This window comes from Anabrus simplex, chromosome 1 (genome assembly GCF_040414725.1).
Source record: "Anabrus simplex isolate iqAnaSimp1 chromosome 1, ASM4041472v1, whole genome shotgun sequence".
NCBI classification, from domain to species: domain Eukaryota; kingdom Metazoa; phylum Arthropoda; class Insecta; order Orthoptera; family Tettigoniidae; genus Anabrus; species Anabrus simplex.
The window spans coordinates 1,697,907,311-1,697,924,899 of NC_090265.1; the positions used below are offsets into that span (position 1 = coordinate 1,697,907,311).

At 37.6% G+C, this 17,589-nt stretch overlaps 1 protein-coding gene across 3 annotated transcripts in view; it reads left to right on the plus strand.

Moving 5' to 3' along the window:
• Window positions 1-17,589, plus strand: part of enok (enoki mushroom) — a 516,902-nt gene that overhangs the window by 312,688 nt on the left and 186,625 nt on the right. For all 3 annotated transcript variants that reach the window (XM_067138427.2, XM_067138428.2, XM_067138429.2), the window contains exon 7: window positions 10,193-10,350. In XM_067138427.2, coding sequence (XP_066994528.2) covers window positions 10,193-10,350 — 158 coding nt within the window. The remainder of the gene's footprint in view (window positions 1-10,192; window positions 10,351-17,589) is intronic.

Consider the following 17,589-nt stretch of genomic DNA (forward strand, 5'->3'; position numbering starts at 1 on the left):
TGCAAAGAGATGGTACCGAGAACATGTAAGGGTTGATTTGAGGCAGAAAGACATTGAGTGGAAGATGGAAGATATCGTAAGTGAGAAAAATTTGATTTTAAAGATTCATAAAACTGGAAACTAATAAGAGAAACAGCAGCACCTGAGTCAAGTAAGGCGACAGATGGTAGATTGTTTGCAGTTACAAGAACATGAGAACGAAAGCAGAGCAGTATAATGTCTACAGGAACGGAGCGATGAAATATGCACAAGGTAAGAATAAAGTTGAGATCGGGAGCACGTAATACTCCGCTTCATATCAAACTAAGGCTTATTAAGCAATTCGTTAAAGCCCTAAACAATGAATCACAATAATAATTATTAAATTAATGTCGTAATGGTCCACCTTTTTCAATACTATAGTATGTAATACCATTAAATTACATTCCTAAACTAGGCACTAGTTACGGCCATGGCTTGCCATCTTGAGCCCTAATGTAATACATCTAATAACTAAACAAATGTACAAACACACAATTGACATAAAAACTAATATAACAACACACAATTAACATTAAAATCTTGGATGAACAATGTGTAAAATAAGAAAAATAAATTAGGCTCTAAATTCTTAGCATCTGGAGTATGCTCATCATCCAGACTCTTTCTTGTATTAATATTCATAGAATTGTTAGTTCCATCACTGCTAATCATTACAATTTCAATTGCAAAATGGGAACTGGTAAATGTTGATTCTGTAGTCAGATCATCAATCACCAAATCTATTTGAGTGGTGTTAGCAGTTTGCAAGCTACTGGACCCCACTTTAAATAACCACCAGCTGACGCAGAACTGCTAGATGGTGTTTCCACATCGACCAACGTAAATAAAATGAAATTTTCCCTTGGTGCTTGTTATTTATCAACAAGAAGGATTGGCTAAGGGATCGCCGGCCTCGGGTATCTTAGCCGTGATTTACTTGGATTTATTGGAACACACAAAAATTGATAATATTAACTTTGACAACTTCCTTTTCAGGGCAAGATATGTAGATCACACCATAGTAATTACGGATGAGAGCATCACAGATGCTGCTACCACCCTAATTAATCTAAATAACATTGACTCGCATATAAAATTCACACTTGAATCCGAAACTGAACGGAAAATTAGTATTTTAGATAACTATTATCAGGCACCCAAGCTACTTAAGATATAAAATTTTCAGAAAACCCACCCAAACAGTCACTACAATCCGTCAAGATTCTTCACATACACAAATTCACAAACGAGCAGCGTACAACAGCATGGTGTACCGAGCCTTCATTATTCCAATGTGTAAAAGAGACCTCAAAAATGAGTTGAACACCATTCGTAATATAGCAAAATCTAATGGATACAGTAGTTTCTTTATTGAAAAAATAATCAATAAATATAAATATCGCCCCTCCACTTCGAAAAAAGATAAACGAAAAAACTCCTCCCTTTTTATCTTTACGTTCAAAGAACAAATTTACAAAGTCACCAACATCTTTAAAAAGCATGATGTAAAAGTAGTTTTCAAAACCAACAATAGGAATGCACAACCCTTACATAATGCCACATCCATGAACAAGTTCAATAGTTTTCCAAATCAGGAATATTCAGGATTATTTGCAACAGTTGTAATTCTTCTTACATCGGACAGACCGGGAGGAATTTTAATATAAGGTACTCGGAACACGTCAATGCCCTAAAGTACAATACATTTTCAGCTGTAGGACAGCATATGCACGACTATAATCACCCATTTCACAGACATAAAAGAAGATATGGAAATTCTCAAAATCATCAACAGAGGACCCCTTCTTAACATTACTGAAAGCTGCTTCATGCATATAGATCAATATTTTAACCCGAATCATAATATTGATGACATTTCAGAAAAGCCAAATGTCCTACTTGACCCTCTAGTCTCCATTTTTAGAAACGTCAAACCAACAAGTCATAATCCAGTTTTTCATAATATTGACAGCACCTTTCCTCAGCAGCCATCTCTTTTCCCACATCCCTCGGCCCGGCCTTTATTCCCCGCCTTCCCCTCAACCCCTCCTTTCCTTTCCCTGACCTCTTTCCTTGCCCCACCCCTTCCTATTCCTTTTGAATCTCACAACCGTTAGTATGAGGCACACAACAGTACGCCATGCACCACATGCTGCAACGCGAGGTAAGTTTCGTATAACCTGTGCCATTTGACTAACATGCTCTCTCTCCTTCTATTCAATAATTTTATCTATAATTTATTCAGGTTAACTTCATTGACACCGCATTGAATTGTGAATTTATACCAGCCACAAATTAAGAATGTGTCAGTTTTAAGGATACCTTCATGTGCCGTTCTGACAATGTCCAACAGCAATTCAGCATGATTTTAACAAGCTCTGTGGCAACATTTCATTTTATTTACGTTGGTCGATGTGGAAACACCATCTAGTAGTTCTGCGTCAGCTGGTGATTATTTACAGTGGCGTCCAGTGGCTTGCATATTGCTAACACCACTCAAGTAGATTTGGTGATTGATGATATGACTACAGAATCAACATATACCAGTTCCTGTTTTGCAGTTGGAATTGTAATGATTAGCAGTGATGGAACTAACAATTCTATGAATATTAATACGAGAAAGAGTCTGTATGATGAGCATACTCCAGATGCTAAGAATTTAGAGCCTAATTTGTTTTTCAGATTTTACACATAGTTTACCCCGGATTTTAATGTTAATTGCGTGTTTATGCTTTAGTTTTTATGTCTATGGTGTGTTTTTACATTTGTTTAGTTATTAGATGTATTACATTAAGGTTGGAGATGGCCAGCCAAGTCCGAAACTAGTCCGTAGTTTAGTAATGTAATTCAATAATATTGCATGTTATAGTATTGATAAAGGTGGACCATTATACAACATTAATTTAATACCGGTGTCATCGATTCCCAGGCATCAGTAATTCCAAAATCAAGGAGGGTATTTTCACAGGTCCATATATCAGACATTTATGTTGCGCTGCAGAGCGATCGGCGTGGACAGCATTCCGGAATGTGGTCAAAAACATTCTTGGAAACACAAAGGATTCAGACTACAAACAAATGGTGGATAGATTGCTTGTTTCTTTCCAAGATGTAGGCTGCAAAATAAAGCTTGAAAGTGCACATGTTACATTCACATGTGGACTATTTCCCTGTGAACCTAGGAAAGCTGAGCGAAGAGCAAGGAGAAAGATTCCATCAGGATCTACAGGAAATGGAACGCAGATCTCAAAGGAAATGGAACAAAAACACGCTGGCAGATTACTGCTGGTTACTAAAGAGAAAAGGTCCCACTACTCCTTACAAACGAAAAGCAAGATGAAGGCATTTCTTATACTAAGGTAGGACATTATAAAATTGAAACCGTAAACTTAACATTCTTAGTATGTTACGAGGCTTAATGACTGGTAAATTGCGGTCCATTTGGCTGTGTTCTTCTACAGATCTGTTAACGCAATACACTACATATCTTTATATTGTGTTCATAAGTATACCAGTGTAAGATAGGAAGAAGCGTTCTTTACTTGTGATAATAGTAATCTTGCATGTGCGCGTGCTGCATATTTTCAGTTTCATTTTGAATTTGCACAAAAACCTGATGTAATAGGGGAAAACTGACTTCAGTTCCAGAATCAGCATGCCCAAAATATAAGAGATCACTATGTAAACTTCATGCAATGATCGGAAAGTTTGAATCAATCACTACTGATCTGCATTTAGGGCAGTCGCCCAGGTGGCAGATTCCCTATCTGTTGTTTTCCTACCCTTTTCTTAAATGATCGCAAAGAAATTGGAAAATTATCGAACATTTCCCTTGGTAAGTTATTCCAATCCCTAACTCCCCTTCCTATAAACGAATATTTGCCCCAATTTGTCCTCTTGAATTCCAACTTCATCTCCATATTGTGATCTTTCCTACTTTTAAAGACACCACTCAAACTTATTTGTCTACCGATGTCCTCCCACGCCATCTCTCCACTGACAGCTCGGAACATACCACTTAATACAGATGTTGATTCCCATAGGGAATCTGTAATATTTGTTCCGAATGAGTAAATTTATAATACCAATAACGGACCATTTATATTGGTATTACATACCACTTAATCGAGCAGCTCGTCTCCTTTCTCCTAAGTCTTCTCAGCCCAAACTTTGCAACATTTTTGTGATGCTACTTTTTTGTCAGAAATCACCCAGAACAAATCGAGCTGCTTTTCTTTGGGTTTTTTCCAGTTCTTGAATGAAGTAATCCTGGTGAGGGTCCCATACACTGGAACCATACTCTAGTTGTGGTCTTGCTTGAGACTTATATGCCCTCTCCTTTACAACCTTACTACAACCCCTAAATACCTTCATAACCATGTGCAGAGATCTGTACCCTTTATTAACAATCATATTTATGTGATTACCCCAATGAAGGTCTTTTCTTATTGAATTCGCAGGTCGGTGAAATTTGTGATTCTTAAGACGACACTCCGGAGATAAAAATATATTTTTATCTAATGCATGGATTTTCACAAAACTTTGTGGGAATGTCACCTACATAAACGTAGGGATATCACAAACATTTTATTCATATACAATTAATAGTTTTTCCAAAAAAAAAAATTTTTTGGGAAATTTTGAAATTTTGAATTCTATTTTTGTCATGAAATTTAATTAACATGTTAATGTAAATTTGTAATTAGGTAGATAATACGTCTTTTAAAAGTACTGCGTATCGATTTTTCTGAACATAATTTATATAAGGAGATATATCGTACTAAATATTTTGTAATTTTTATGTTCTAAAATTTAGAACTTAAAAATCTCTACTACTTGAAAATATTATGCATTCAAAAATTCCATACAGTCAGAAATTAAATATACAATACACTATGTAGGTTACAATTTCACCTTCAAGCTCTGCAAATAGTCTATATAAGAAGGGTTTGGGTCAAGAAAGTCTTTTGGGTTACCCTGATAGGCACTCAGGGGGCACTGCTCCACTACCGACGAACTGTTTGCTTAGGGGCACCGCAGCTACATTCCGGAGAGGGAAGTTTGCCCCATTTAAAGAGGAAGTCAGCGCACTTTCCATGGCCTGTCCTTATACGATTGAGGGTTTCTTAATATAGCTGTGATACATATACCATACAAATTTTGTTACAATTGGTTGAATATTATGGGAGAGAAATGAAATTTAAGTGTAAAAATTACATTTCTGTCATGTCATGATTGTTGAGTTTAGGTACAGGACTTACGTGGCTTGTAGTTGATGCGACACTTTCCTGATGAGAACAATCCAATTCCGATAACATTTCATGACCTTTTGTCCCTGATTTCTTCAATGGAGACTCTTGTCCGGCAATAGCTGATCCTCATCTCTTTCCTATAAGAAGTTGAGAAGTTTGTCGCTTAGCTAAGGCTGATTTATGTTTACGCATATTGTTTTTTCCCATGAATACAAGCTATCAATTATTACAGCACACTGCCTTTCAATAATGACAGTATTTTGATACACAACTACAAGCCTTTACTTGTGCGCGTACTTCACAAAAACAGACTGGCAACCACCACAAAACCCACAAAAAAGATTAAACATATAAGAATAACAAAACATATAGTTGTCGGCACTATTGTAGTATTGCATAAAACCAATTTCATGTTTTTACCCATATTGAACTTACTACTAGTATTTCCAATTCTTGTTTTTATTATCCATTCAATTCAATACATAAAATGTTTATTTTCTCTAAAGGGACATTACAATACAAACGTTAATTGGGACATGTTTTGCTCGCTGTATCGAGCATCTTCAGCCATCTTATTATACAATTTTCTCAAGGTTGAGTCATACATTAAACATTATTTACAATAATTTTGTTCATTGAAAGTGTTTTACACAATAAATTTTCGTCACCAATCAAGTAAAATTGACCATTAAACCGTATCATTAACCCTTTGAGAGTCAGGTTTCTTAGTCCACTGCATACCCCAAAATTTATGTTATTGCTCATGTTTGCAAAACAACCCTCAAGAGGCATTATATTTAAATGAAACGAATGAATTTAACATAGTATGTTAACAAGATATCAAACAACTAGTTTGAGCATAAAAATTGTGAAACATCATTTTTAGTCATGTTTTTTGGTATGATAATCCTCAAAACAAGGTACAAGGAACAATTTTTACTTACTTACTTACTTACTTACTTACTTACTTACTTACTTACTTACTCTGCTTACCCTCCAGGGTTGGTTTTCCCCTCGGACTCAGCGAGGGAAACCACCTCTACCACCTCAAGGGCAGTGTCCTGGAGCGTGAGACATTGGGTCGGAGGATACAACTGGGGAGAATGACCAGTACCTCGCCCAGCAGGCCTCACATGCTATGCTGAACAGGTGCCTTGGTGGGGGATGGGAAGATTGGAAAGGATAGGCAAGAAAGAGGGAAGGAAGTGGCCGTGGCATTAAGTTAGGTACCATACCGGCATTTCCCTGGAGGATAAGTGGGAAACCACGGAAAACCACTTCCAGGATGGCTGAGGTGGGAATCGGACCCACCTCTACTCAGTTGACCTCCCGAGGCTGAGTGGACCCCGTTCCAGCCCTCGTACCACTTTTCAAATTTCGTGGCGGAGCTGGGAATGGAACACGAGCCTCCGGGGGGGTGGCAGCTAATCACGCTAACCACTACACCACAGAGGCGGACAACAATTTTTTGAAGATGTAAATTTCTGAAGAATTTTTCGTCAGTGAAACATTCTGAATTCCTGACTTACTGCCATGGAAGTTAAAAACAGTTGGCGTGAATTGGTTAGTTATAGTCTCGTCTTCCCAAACTGTGATTACTAGGCGCTTTATTTACGTTAGTTCGCTTCGGACGTGGCGGCTGTAAGACCTCATCCTCACTTTCATTTAAGTCTTCGCCACTTGAATTATTTCCAAATATACCTCCTGCATCGTCTTCATCACTGTCTTCAAATACTGAACAATCACTTTCAGTATTCGTAAGAATTTCACGAACTGTATCTTCGCTTGTAAGCAAGTCAATTCGACTTCGCGTAGCCATGTTCAACTGTTTGCAATATTGACTCGCTAAAGCTGAAGACATCCGCTTAAGAACATTTCATTTCCAGCGCTCCCCATGGTGATAACAATAACCTAACGACTTCAAAATATAGCCAACAGATGTAGGGAGCTATCCGTTTTTCAAACATTGTCCAAAGACGTACAGTTACGAAGATATATCGCTCCAATCTCTGACACGCAATATATTGCACCGTAACCACAGCGGCACTTACCGCTACACGTAATACATTGCGCGTGACCTTCAAGGGGTTAATAGATTAGACGTTAATTACATAATATTGATAAAATGTCATCACTACTTAAAAAGTAAACAGATTATTTTTTTTTTTTTTTTTTTTTTTTTTTTTTTTTTTTTTTGTGACAGTTAAAATGTTTTGTTCCTTGATTTTTCAAATACTGTAAGTGTATTTATCAGAGTTTCAAATGAAATTGGTGAAAGTTAGAGGATTGGAGTATTTTTTCCATTGTGTTTTGAGAACTACATCCGTATTAAAGGACCATTCAAGGTATATTTGTAATATTCACAATCTTCAACTGATTTAAGTTGGCCTATATTTACTGGTCAGATTGTTGATAAGCTTAGTTTAAAGGGACACCAGTAATTGTTACATAGATGTGATGTGTTGTATATAGCCTCAGTACTGCAACAAGCACAACTAAAAAAAAAAGTGTGATACAATGGGACACAATCATCCATAGCGTTGCAGTATACAACACGTCGGGAAAGTGTGTGGAGGAAAGGCTACCAGGGTAGAGTGTTATCCAGGAATTAGGTTAAGGCAGATGTTGAGGAAAGTAGAAGAGGAGGAGGAGGGAAAGGAGAAGGTGGTAGTGTTTCACGTTGGTACTAACAACATAAGACAAGCAGGTATAAGTACCAACATAGTTGGGGATGTATGGGACCTGGTAAATGCAGCACGTGAAGTTTAAGGAACCGGAGATTGTTATCAGTGGAATACTGTGTAGGAGGGTTACTGACTGGAAGGTGATTGGGGATTTAAATGAGACTATGGAGTGGGTATGTGGGAAACTGGGAGTGAGATTTCTAGATCCTAATGGGTGGGTAAGAGATAGGGATCTGCGTTCAGATGGCCTTCACTTGAACCGGTGTGGTACATATAAGTTAGGAAATATGTATAGAAGGGTTATAGGGAGGTACATTCAGGGAAACGGGGTGGCCTAGGGAGCGGTGTTAAGGGAACAGGGAACTGGAAATCAAATAGGGATGACATAAAAATGTGCTCAACTTTAGAAGTATTGTAAAAAAGGAATAGAATTAAGTAATTTAATAGATATATACTTACCAGATATTGTAATAGGAGTTGAATCATGGCTGAGAAATGATATAATGGATGCAGAAATTTTCTCACGGAACTGGAGGGTGTATCGTAGAGATAGGATAGGAATGGTAGGAGGGAGAGTATTCATTCTGGTGAAAGAAGAATGTGTAAGCTACGAAAAAGTTAATGATGACAAACACAAAATTCTAGGGATAAGGCTCATCTCTAAAGATAATAGGCAACTTGATGTCTTTGGAGTATATAGGCCAGGAAAGGGTAGCGCAGATGCTGATTCAGAATTATTTGATAAGATAATCAGCTATGTGGGAAACAATAAGGAAAGGAACGTGATTGTAGCGGGTGATCTCAGTCTACCAAATGTAAATTAGGAAGGTAATGCGAACGACAGGAAGCATGACCAACAAATGGCAAATAAGTTTACATGGGAAGGACAGGTGATTCAGAAAGTGATGGAACCAACCAGAGGGAAAAATATCCAGGATGTGGTGCTGGTAAAACCAGATGACCTCAATAGATAAACCGAAGTATTATATGGTATTAGTGATCACGAAGCTGTTTTGTAGTAATTAAAAATAAATGTGAAAGTAAGGAAGATATTAAATTTAGGACTATTAGGCAGTACCATATGGCTGATAAAACAGGTATGAGGAAGATTTAAAAAATAAATATGATCGGTGGAAAACAGTAAATAAAAATGTAAACAGACTCTGGGCTGGTAAGGAATGGTAAAAATCTACTAAATTATAACAGAAAAGTAAAGAGATTAAGAAGGAGGTGCAGGTTGGAAAGAAAGAGTTAGAAATGGCTGTGGAAGTAAGGAGAAATTGAAGGAACTTACTAGAAATTTGAATCTAGCAAAGAAGTCAGCTAAGGATAACATGATGGTGGCCACACAAATTTTAGTATTAAATGGAATAGTATGTATAGGTACTTCAAGTCAGAAATAGGTTCCAAGACATTCCAGGAATCATTAATGAACAAGGGGAGTGTGTATGCAAGGATCTTCAAAAGGGGTGACATACTATATTTTGTATGAGGATCCGTCGCACTACATGGGGTGACATCGTCTTCGAAGTGGTAATATAAGGAAACATCTTCATTTGGGTAATCACATAAATATGATTGTAAATAAAGGGTACAGATCTCTGCACGTGGTTATGAGGGTATTTAGGGGTTGTAGTAAGGATGTAAAGGAGGGAGCATATTTATCTCTGATGAGACCCCAACCAGGATTATTTGATTCAGGAACTGGAAAAAATCCAAATAAGAGCAGCTTGATTTGTTCTGGGCGATTTCCGACAAAAGAGTAGCGTTACAAAAATGTTGCAAAGTTTGGGCTGGGAAGACTTGAGAGAAAGGAGACGAGCTGCTCGACTAAGTGGTATGTTGATATAGATGCTGATTCCCATAGGGAATTGAAATATTTGTCCCGAATGTGTAAATTTATAATACCGATATAAATGGTCCGTTATTGGGCATTATGAATTTTCCAGGTAACTCATTCCTGGTTGCCAGCATTTCGCCCTCGTGTGCTAGGTTGGGTACCTAGCACACCTATCAAGACACTGGCTGGTGCATACCGTGGAGGCCACTGTGTAGGCTGCTTGGAGTCACCGGCAGTGCCAATGCATTATAAGAGACTTTGTCTCTTTTTACCAAAAATTGATGCCTGCTTGGCCTTCAGAAATCCTGAAATTATTCCTGTTACATGTTATCTGCTGATTACTTAGGAACTTGAAGAATTGCATTTCTGTAAAATTATTTCTTATTTCATTTTAGTCAACCCCTGCAGTATTATCAACCACCGAATCCACGATAACGTCTGTGGGTATTGTATCACCGTCTGCAGCCCAGCAGCGTTGTCCAGGTGCCATCGAGTTTGGACAGTACGAGATCCAGACGTGGTATTCTTCACCCTATCCTCAAGAATACGCCAGGTCAGTTATTTTGAGATGTCAACTCTCGCTGTGTTGTTTTCTCTCACACTAATGCAACGATAATTGGGAAATAATTGAATATAAGTAATAGAATTACCTGTAACAAATATAAAATTGTACTCTAGTGGATAACATTCCAGTAACTGATACACATTGCATGGAAGAAAATATGGGAAAAAATGAAGTGCTGATGGAGATAACCTTTTTAGTTCTACTACATCAGAACCAGTAACTTCACCAGTGCTGGTTGAGACCAACTTAGATTAATTAAGAGAAAGGGGATTTATTTTCAACTTTCACCCAGTAAATAAAAGACATCAATAACCTCGCCCTCCTCCTCCTTTCGCTTTATCCAGTTCCTGCTGGGTCGGGGCATGTATGGCATTTCTCCACATTCCTCTTCCATCATTTTGTCCCACTACAGGTTTCTTCTTCTTGCACTCCTCTTTATTGAATCAATCCACCTTGTTCTAAGCCTGCCTCTCACTTTCTTTCCCTCGAACTTCATCTCCATCATCTGTTTTCGTATTCGTTTCTCCTCCATCCTGTTTACATGTCTAAATCATCTTAGTTTATTCCTATCAATTTTCTCATTTAGGTTTTCTACTATACTATACTTCTTAGGTATTTCATTTTGCTGGCTTGAATTGTAGTCTCCTCCTCATTGTCCAGGTCTTAGCCACATCAGTCATTGTGGGTGGGGGCGGTCGAACAACACTCACGGTATCCTCTGCCTGTCGTAAGAGGCGACTAAAAGGAGCCACAGGGGCTTTCAACTTGGGAGTATGGATTGGCAACCACGGGGCCCTCAGCTGAGTCCGGGCATTACTTCCACTTACTTGTGCCGGGCTCCTCACTTTCTTCTATCCTATCCGACCTCCCTTGGTCAACTCTTGTTCTTTTCTGACTCTGACGGTATTACATATGGAGGCCTGGGGAGTATTTCATTTTCACGTCCTTCGTGGCCCTTGTCTTTCTTTGGCTGATACCTTCATTTTTCGAAGTGTCAGATCCCTTCCATTTTTTCCTCTCTGATTAGTGTTATATAGAGAATGGTTGCCTAGTTGTACTTCTTCTTAAAACAATAATCACCACCACCACACCTTAGCCACGTAAGTCAATATGGATGCATAATACATATTGTGCATTATATCTGTACACTTCCTTATTCCAGACAAGATTTGTTACACTGGTAGAATGCATTGCTGTGTTGCACCCTCTTGTTAATCTCCATGTTAAGCCTTGTATTCTGCATTAATTCACTCCTTAGGTACAGTAGAAGTCCGCTACAACGAGTATACGGCTTATAACGAGAACCCCATTATAACGACAGTTTTTGTCCGTCCCTGCAAAATTCCTATAATGAACTGTGTATTAATCCTTCTGTACAGTGAGAGCCTTATCACTGACGCATCTGTTATTACGAGCTATTAAGCGTGCACAGTTTTTTCTGTTACCAACATTTGTGCACCCAACGATTATATTACATGCGATCGATCATCTTCGGTATAATTTCCTCACTTTGTCCACTAGCAAGCTCTCTTGTCGACATTTGAAGGCGGTGTAGGAGTCCATTAGTAATACATGTCGGCTGCTGTACCATGAAGGAAAATGGAAATGAAAAAGAACATGTTTTCATAATAAATGCGTAAATAACGTGTCGGATAGCAGTTGTTTACTCTTAAAAATGAAAGCTGAAATAAAAGATCACTTAATTTTATCGTTATCACAAAGACGCACACAGGAGATGCTGTCAGTTGTGTACACTGTTTTATTTAGAAATTATATACACATTATACACATACTAACGACCTGCCATCTTAAACCGACTCGGAAGAGGAGGAGGAGGACACATTAGCATGTCAGCCAACTACCAACACAACACTCACAACATGAGTTCACACACTTTCAATTCCTCACTAACAACTCAACTCAACTCAACTCAACTCAACTCAACTCAACTCAACTCAACTCAACTCAACTCAACTCAACTCAACTCCCAAGACTGTCTCTTTATATACCTTGCCTAGCCAGGTTTCTAGAAAAGTATGACACAACATGTTTTCTTGTATCTTCTCGAGTCTCCAATAACCTATGTACAAATTATTAGTACAAAACTCGAGTGACAAAGATGCGTTGTTCTGGAATCCCTGTGTTGCACAAGATTACATTGGATTTATAAATCATATTTACAGGTAATACACTATTAATTATGTGTTGTTATATTAAATGAAGTCTCATTAATATACGTACAGCAGACGGATCATACAACACACAAATAATAAATGATAAAATCACGATTTCTACCAAATAAAGTGTATACATAACTACGTAAATAATAATAATAATAATAATAATAATAATAATAATAATACAGTAGAACCTCGATAATTCGAAATCGGTTAATTCAAAATCCCGCCTAATTCGAAGAAGCTCTCGTTCCCGGAAACATGAGATACAGTTTTGCATGTTATTTCAGTTGTTTAATTCGAAATACGGATAATTCGTAATTCGAAGTACAATGTCGGCCCCATTACCGAAATTCAGACTTTTAATTCGAAACTGCCTTTACATTTTAAAACAATAGTATGTTACAGAGTAATTTCAACTCGAAATTTATCCGCTCCGCGTCATAATAGAACGCACGTTCCGGAACGTGGAGGGGTAGCTTTCCGCACTTACACTCACTTCGGTGGATCTACAGTGCGCTTCATGATTGCTAAGTTGAATGAAATCGGAATTCTTTTGTGTTCAACCTTTTAAGGAACGCCGTAATATCACACAACAGACTGTGTGCGGGAAAACAGAATCCGCGAACACTGGCGATGCCGACAGTTGACGAAAAAACGTGGCAAATGTAATAAATTCGTAGGCACCGAACAATATTGTCATTTTACAAGTAACTATTCTCATTTTGGTTCCGTATTGAAGTTGACATATGTCTCAAGTATTATTACAATATTATAAGTCCACCTGTTCAATACAATACATTGTATTGTATTGTCATTGCCGGTGAAACTGCATCGCTTTATTTTAATGCGAGCCCAAACGGTCTAATGGTTTTAAAGGAGAATTGCCAGCCGGGAAATTGTACAGTGTGAGGGATGGGGCCCGTGGAAGCGAGATACATTATCCCCTCGTCTTAGGAAACTTCGATAAGCCACGATGTTTTAACGTCGGGCACTTTCTATGCCAGTACTAAGCATCTATAATAAAAATGCAAACAGTAAAGAAATCCAAAAAATAATGCATTTGCACAGGGGAACCGGCATAATTTATCCTCGTCTTTGAATTGTGCGGGGGTTTTTTTTTCTTTCGTTGCGTGAGGTTATGTTTGTCAGTGATTTATCCAAATGCATTATTTGAACATTGTAAATGCACCTTGTTGGATATATTTCGGAAATAGTTTTTCCATGGCATTGGAAAGGTTTAAACTGTGAATCGAGGTGTTTGCATGTATTAATGGGTCTTCACAATACTTCGTGACGCGGCAAGTGTTTACATTTCTGAAGTACGAGAGAACAGAGAAGTGCCATGGCGGGAAATCGTACAAGGATAGAGTCATAGGAAAGTTCGATTTTAAGGGCATCGGGTACTTTCTGTGTAAATACAAGGCATCTAAAATGCATACAGTATAGTAATCCAATTAATAAAGCACTTGCACATGGGGGCGAGCATAGATTTCTCCTCGTCTTTGAATCGTGCTTTTTCTTCTTTCGTTCGTTGCGTGAGGTTATGTTTACCAGTGAGATATTCGAGTGCATTATTTGAATACTGTAATGCACCTTCTTGGATACATTTTTGAAATAGTTCTTTTTTCATGGCAATTGAAAGGTATAAACTGTGAATCAAGGTTAACTGCATGCAGTAACGGGCCTTTTGTAACGCGGCAAGGGTTGGTACTTCTGAATTGCGAATTGGCGGTTAATTCGAAATCACGTAATTCGAAGTCCGATTTTTGAGTCCCAACGACTTCGAATTAACGAGGTTTTACTGTAATAACTAATCGAGCTCCATATTTCCACTGTTTACCCCTGGGTTTAGAGAATTGTTTCCAAGTTATACTAGTACATTACACTTGCATCCATTTTATTTCTAAATACTGCAATTAAGTAAGAATGGAATACACCTCAAGATATGGCAGAGTGCATCACTGATTTTAGAGGTTAGTTTTATATTTTCTCGCGTCTGGTTAAATTTTGGAAAGACTATTATCATGTAAATTTATGGTGAGAAGATTATCAGTTCTCTACTGGTGCTTGAAATATGTTTTTATGATACATTTACTACGGTTAAGTTATGCTGTTTGAATAAATACTGAAGCGTTTGCCACATAATGCGAATGAACGAATTATATTGAGTTCCTTGTTTGAGAAGATTATCAGTTCTCTACTGGTGCTTGAAATATGTTTTCATGATACATTTACTACGGTTAAGTTATGCTGTTTGAATAAATACTGAAGCGTTTGCCACATAATGCGAATGAACGAATTATATTGAGTTCCTTGTTTAAGTTCTTTATTGAGATGGGTATTCCTCCAGGACAACTTCAGCCAAAGATTCGTCAATGGGAGTTTTCAATTAGAGTAGACATGTTTCTTAACTTCGAAAATTGACATAAGTCATCTCACACTTTAAAATTGTTAACGCAAAGTAGAACTTGGAATCTCTAAGTTCCTTTTAGGATAGCATTACTTTTAAGCTACAATAACAAAATATTTAAGCTGAAATATTCCGTATGACTGAAATAAGAAATCCAACGTAGGATTGAATAAAATTTGAATGAAGCAATAAATGGTTAGATTAATTAGGATGATATAAAATTAATTAATTGCAGAAAAATCCAGGTGCTCGATAAGTACAGTTTATTAATCTGTTGTTGTTTAAATTAAGCAAAATACCAATTAATTAATAAGAATTTTCAAAGAAAATCGTAATTCTTGAAAATTTTTCGAGATAACAACAGAAAAGTTCATCGCTGGGTGCATATGTGACTGGTTTTATAAACACTTGAAGAGGATTAGACTGTAGATGAGCAACCTTGTATCTCTCCACATTTGCAGCTACTTCCCTTCTGATATCGTGGAGGGGGTGCAGTGCCTGCCAGGAAATAAAGTTAAAAGTAGATGTAAATTTTCAGCACCCTATAATCAACCTACATGTCTCATTAAGAGCCTTGTCTACTTCTTTTCCATGGGCAAATTTAAACCACACTGGACTGGCATACTCTACTGCAGAATAACACAAAGCTAGTGCTGTACATTGTAGCTGGGTGTGCTCCCCAGGTGGAATCTGTTATCTTTCAAATAATGTTGTTCCTTGCACTTTAAGGTTTGTGTTCAAGCAGTGTTGCTTGTGAGTGACTGTATGATGCAGTGTGACACCTAAATATTTTGGATTCACAGTGTCTTCTAAACGTACTCTTTACCTCAACACCTCTGGTTTCATAGAAACCTGCTTATGTTCTAGATCGGAGTTGCTGAGCTGGGCGCCTGTTGAGGCTAGCCCAGTGCGGCTGGGCTGGCGTGACTTAAATGAGGGCAGGTTATGTAGTAAGCATACGTCACAGTAGAGCAGCAAAGCAAACACACTTTTCAGGAAGGGAACGGTGACGTTAGATTGTCATTACGAAGTACTCTTCCGCTGCTCAGCGTAATGCTGAATGGGGTACATTGTTTAAGTTAAAAAAAAAAACGCGGGGGGGAGCTATAATTACAAGAAAACTGAACTCTTCAAGATATTCCTGTTTGATTTATACTGCACTCGATGTAAATAGTTTTATTTTCTTATATTTATACATTCAAAGAAAACTAGCATGTTGTTTTTCAATTTACAAAGGTACATGGTTTGAGCGTACAAGCTTCGATTTACAATTCCTTGGATGGGAATGACAGTATTTCCATTTCTTAAAACGTAAATTTCCTGTTATTCATTCAGCAGAAGATAATATATTTTACATACTTCAATAAGTTTACTGCTTGATTTTGCACAGTGTTGTTGTGTTGTTGTGTGGCTTTCCCTGTTCACTGAATTTGAAAATAGTATTTAAAACTTTTTAGGCATTTGATGATACTAGCTAACCTCTAAATGGCGAGGGAATTTAATATCGAGTGGGGACATAGATATTTACTATCCAAGATTAAAGTACAACAGTGTAAATGTACTGTATCTACCAAATAGATGTACAGTATGTCTTCAAGTAAATAACCTAACTGATGCTATTCCCGGTAAACAAGCGCCAGTAGAGAACTGATAACCTTCTCGCTATAAACATTTGGATTGTTGGTGACTTTATCAGATAATTTAAACCCAAGCAACCACAAGCCACAGCTCATTCACTTTAAGTCTGTATTATATTAGAAATGCTTCTAAAGCACCTCTTAAAATATAATACCAAGCTCAATAACTGCAGTTACTTAAGTGCGGCCAGTATCCGGTGTTCAAGAGAGTGCGTTCGAATCCCACTGTCGGCAGCCCTGAAGAGGTTTTCCGTGGGTTCCCATTTTTACACCAGGCAAATGCTAGGGCTGTACCTTAATTAAGGCCATGGCCACTTCCTTCCCACTCCTAGCCCTTTCCTGTCCCTTCATTGCCGTAAGATCTATCTGTGTAGGTGCAATGTAAAGCAACTTGGAAAAAAAATTAAAATGTAATGGTAAAAATTGTATTTCAGTACGAACATTACAAAAATATTTGAGGTGATAGGCCACTTTATTGTATCCCGTCTAAATTTGCAAACTGCAATGAACATAAATAACTTAGTTCTTACAACGTAAATTGAAAATTACGTAGATTTCTGCCCTCTTTCATTATTTTCTACTTCCATTTCAAACTCTGATGGCATCTGATTCTGAAAGTGATGGAACCAACTAGAGGAAAGAATACTCTGGACATGGTGCGGTAAAACCAGATGACCTATAGAGAGAAACTGAAGTAATAGATGGTATTAGTGATCACGAAGATGTTTTTGTGGTAGTTAAAAATAAATGTGAAAGAAAGGAAGATATTAAATTTAGGACTATTAGGCAGTACCATACGGCTGATAAAACAGGCATGAGGAAGATTTTAAAAACTAACTATGATCGGTGGAAAACGGTAAATAAAAATGTAAACAGACTCTGGGCTGGGTTTAAAGGAATTGTTGAGGAATGTGAAAATAGGAATGTACCTTTAAAAGTTGTTAGGAATGGTAAAGATCCACTATATTATAACAGAGAAGCAAATAAACTAAGAAGGAGG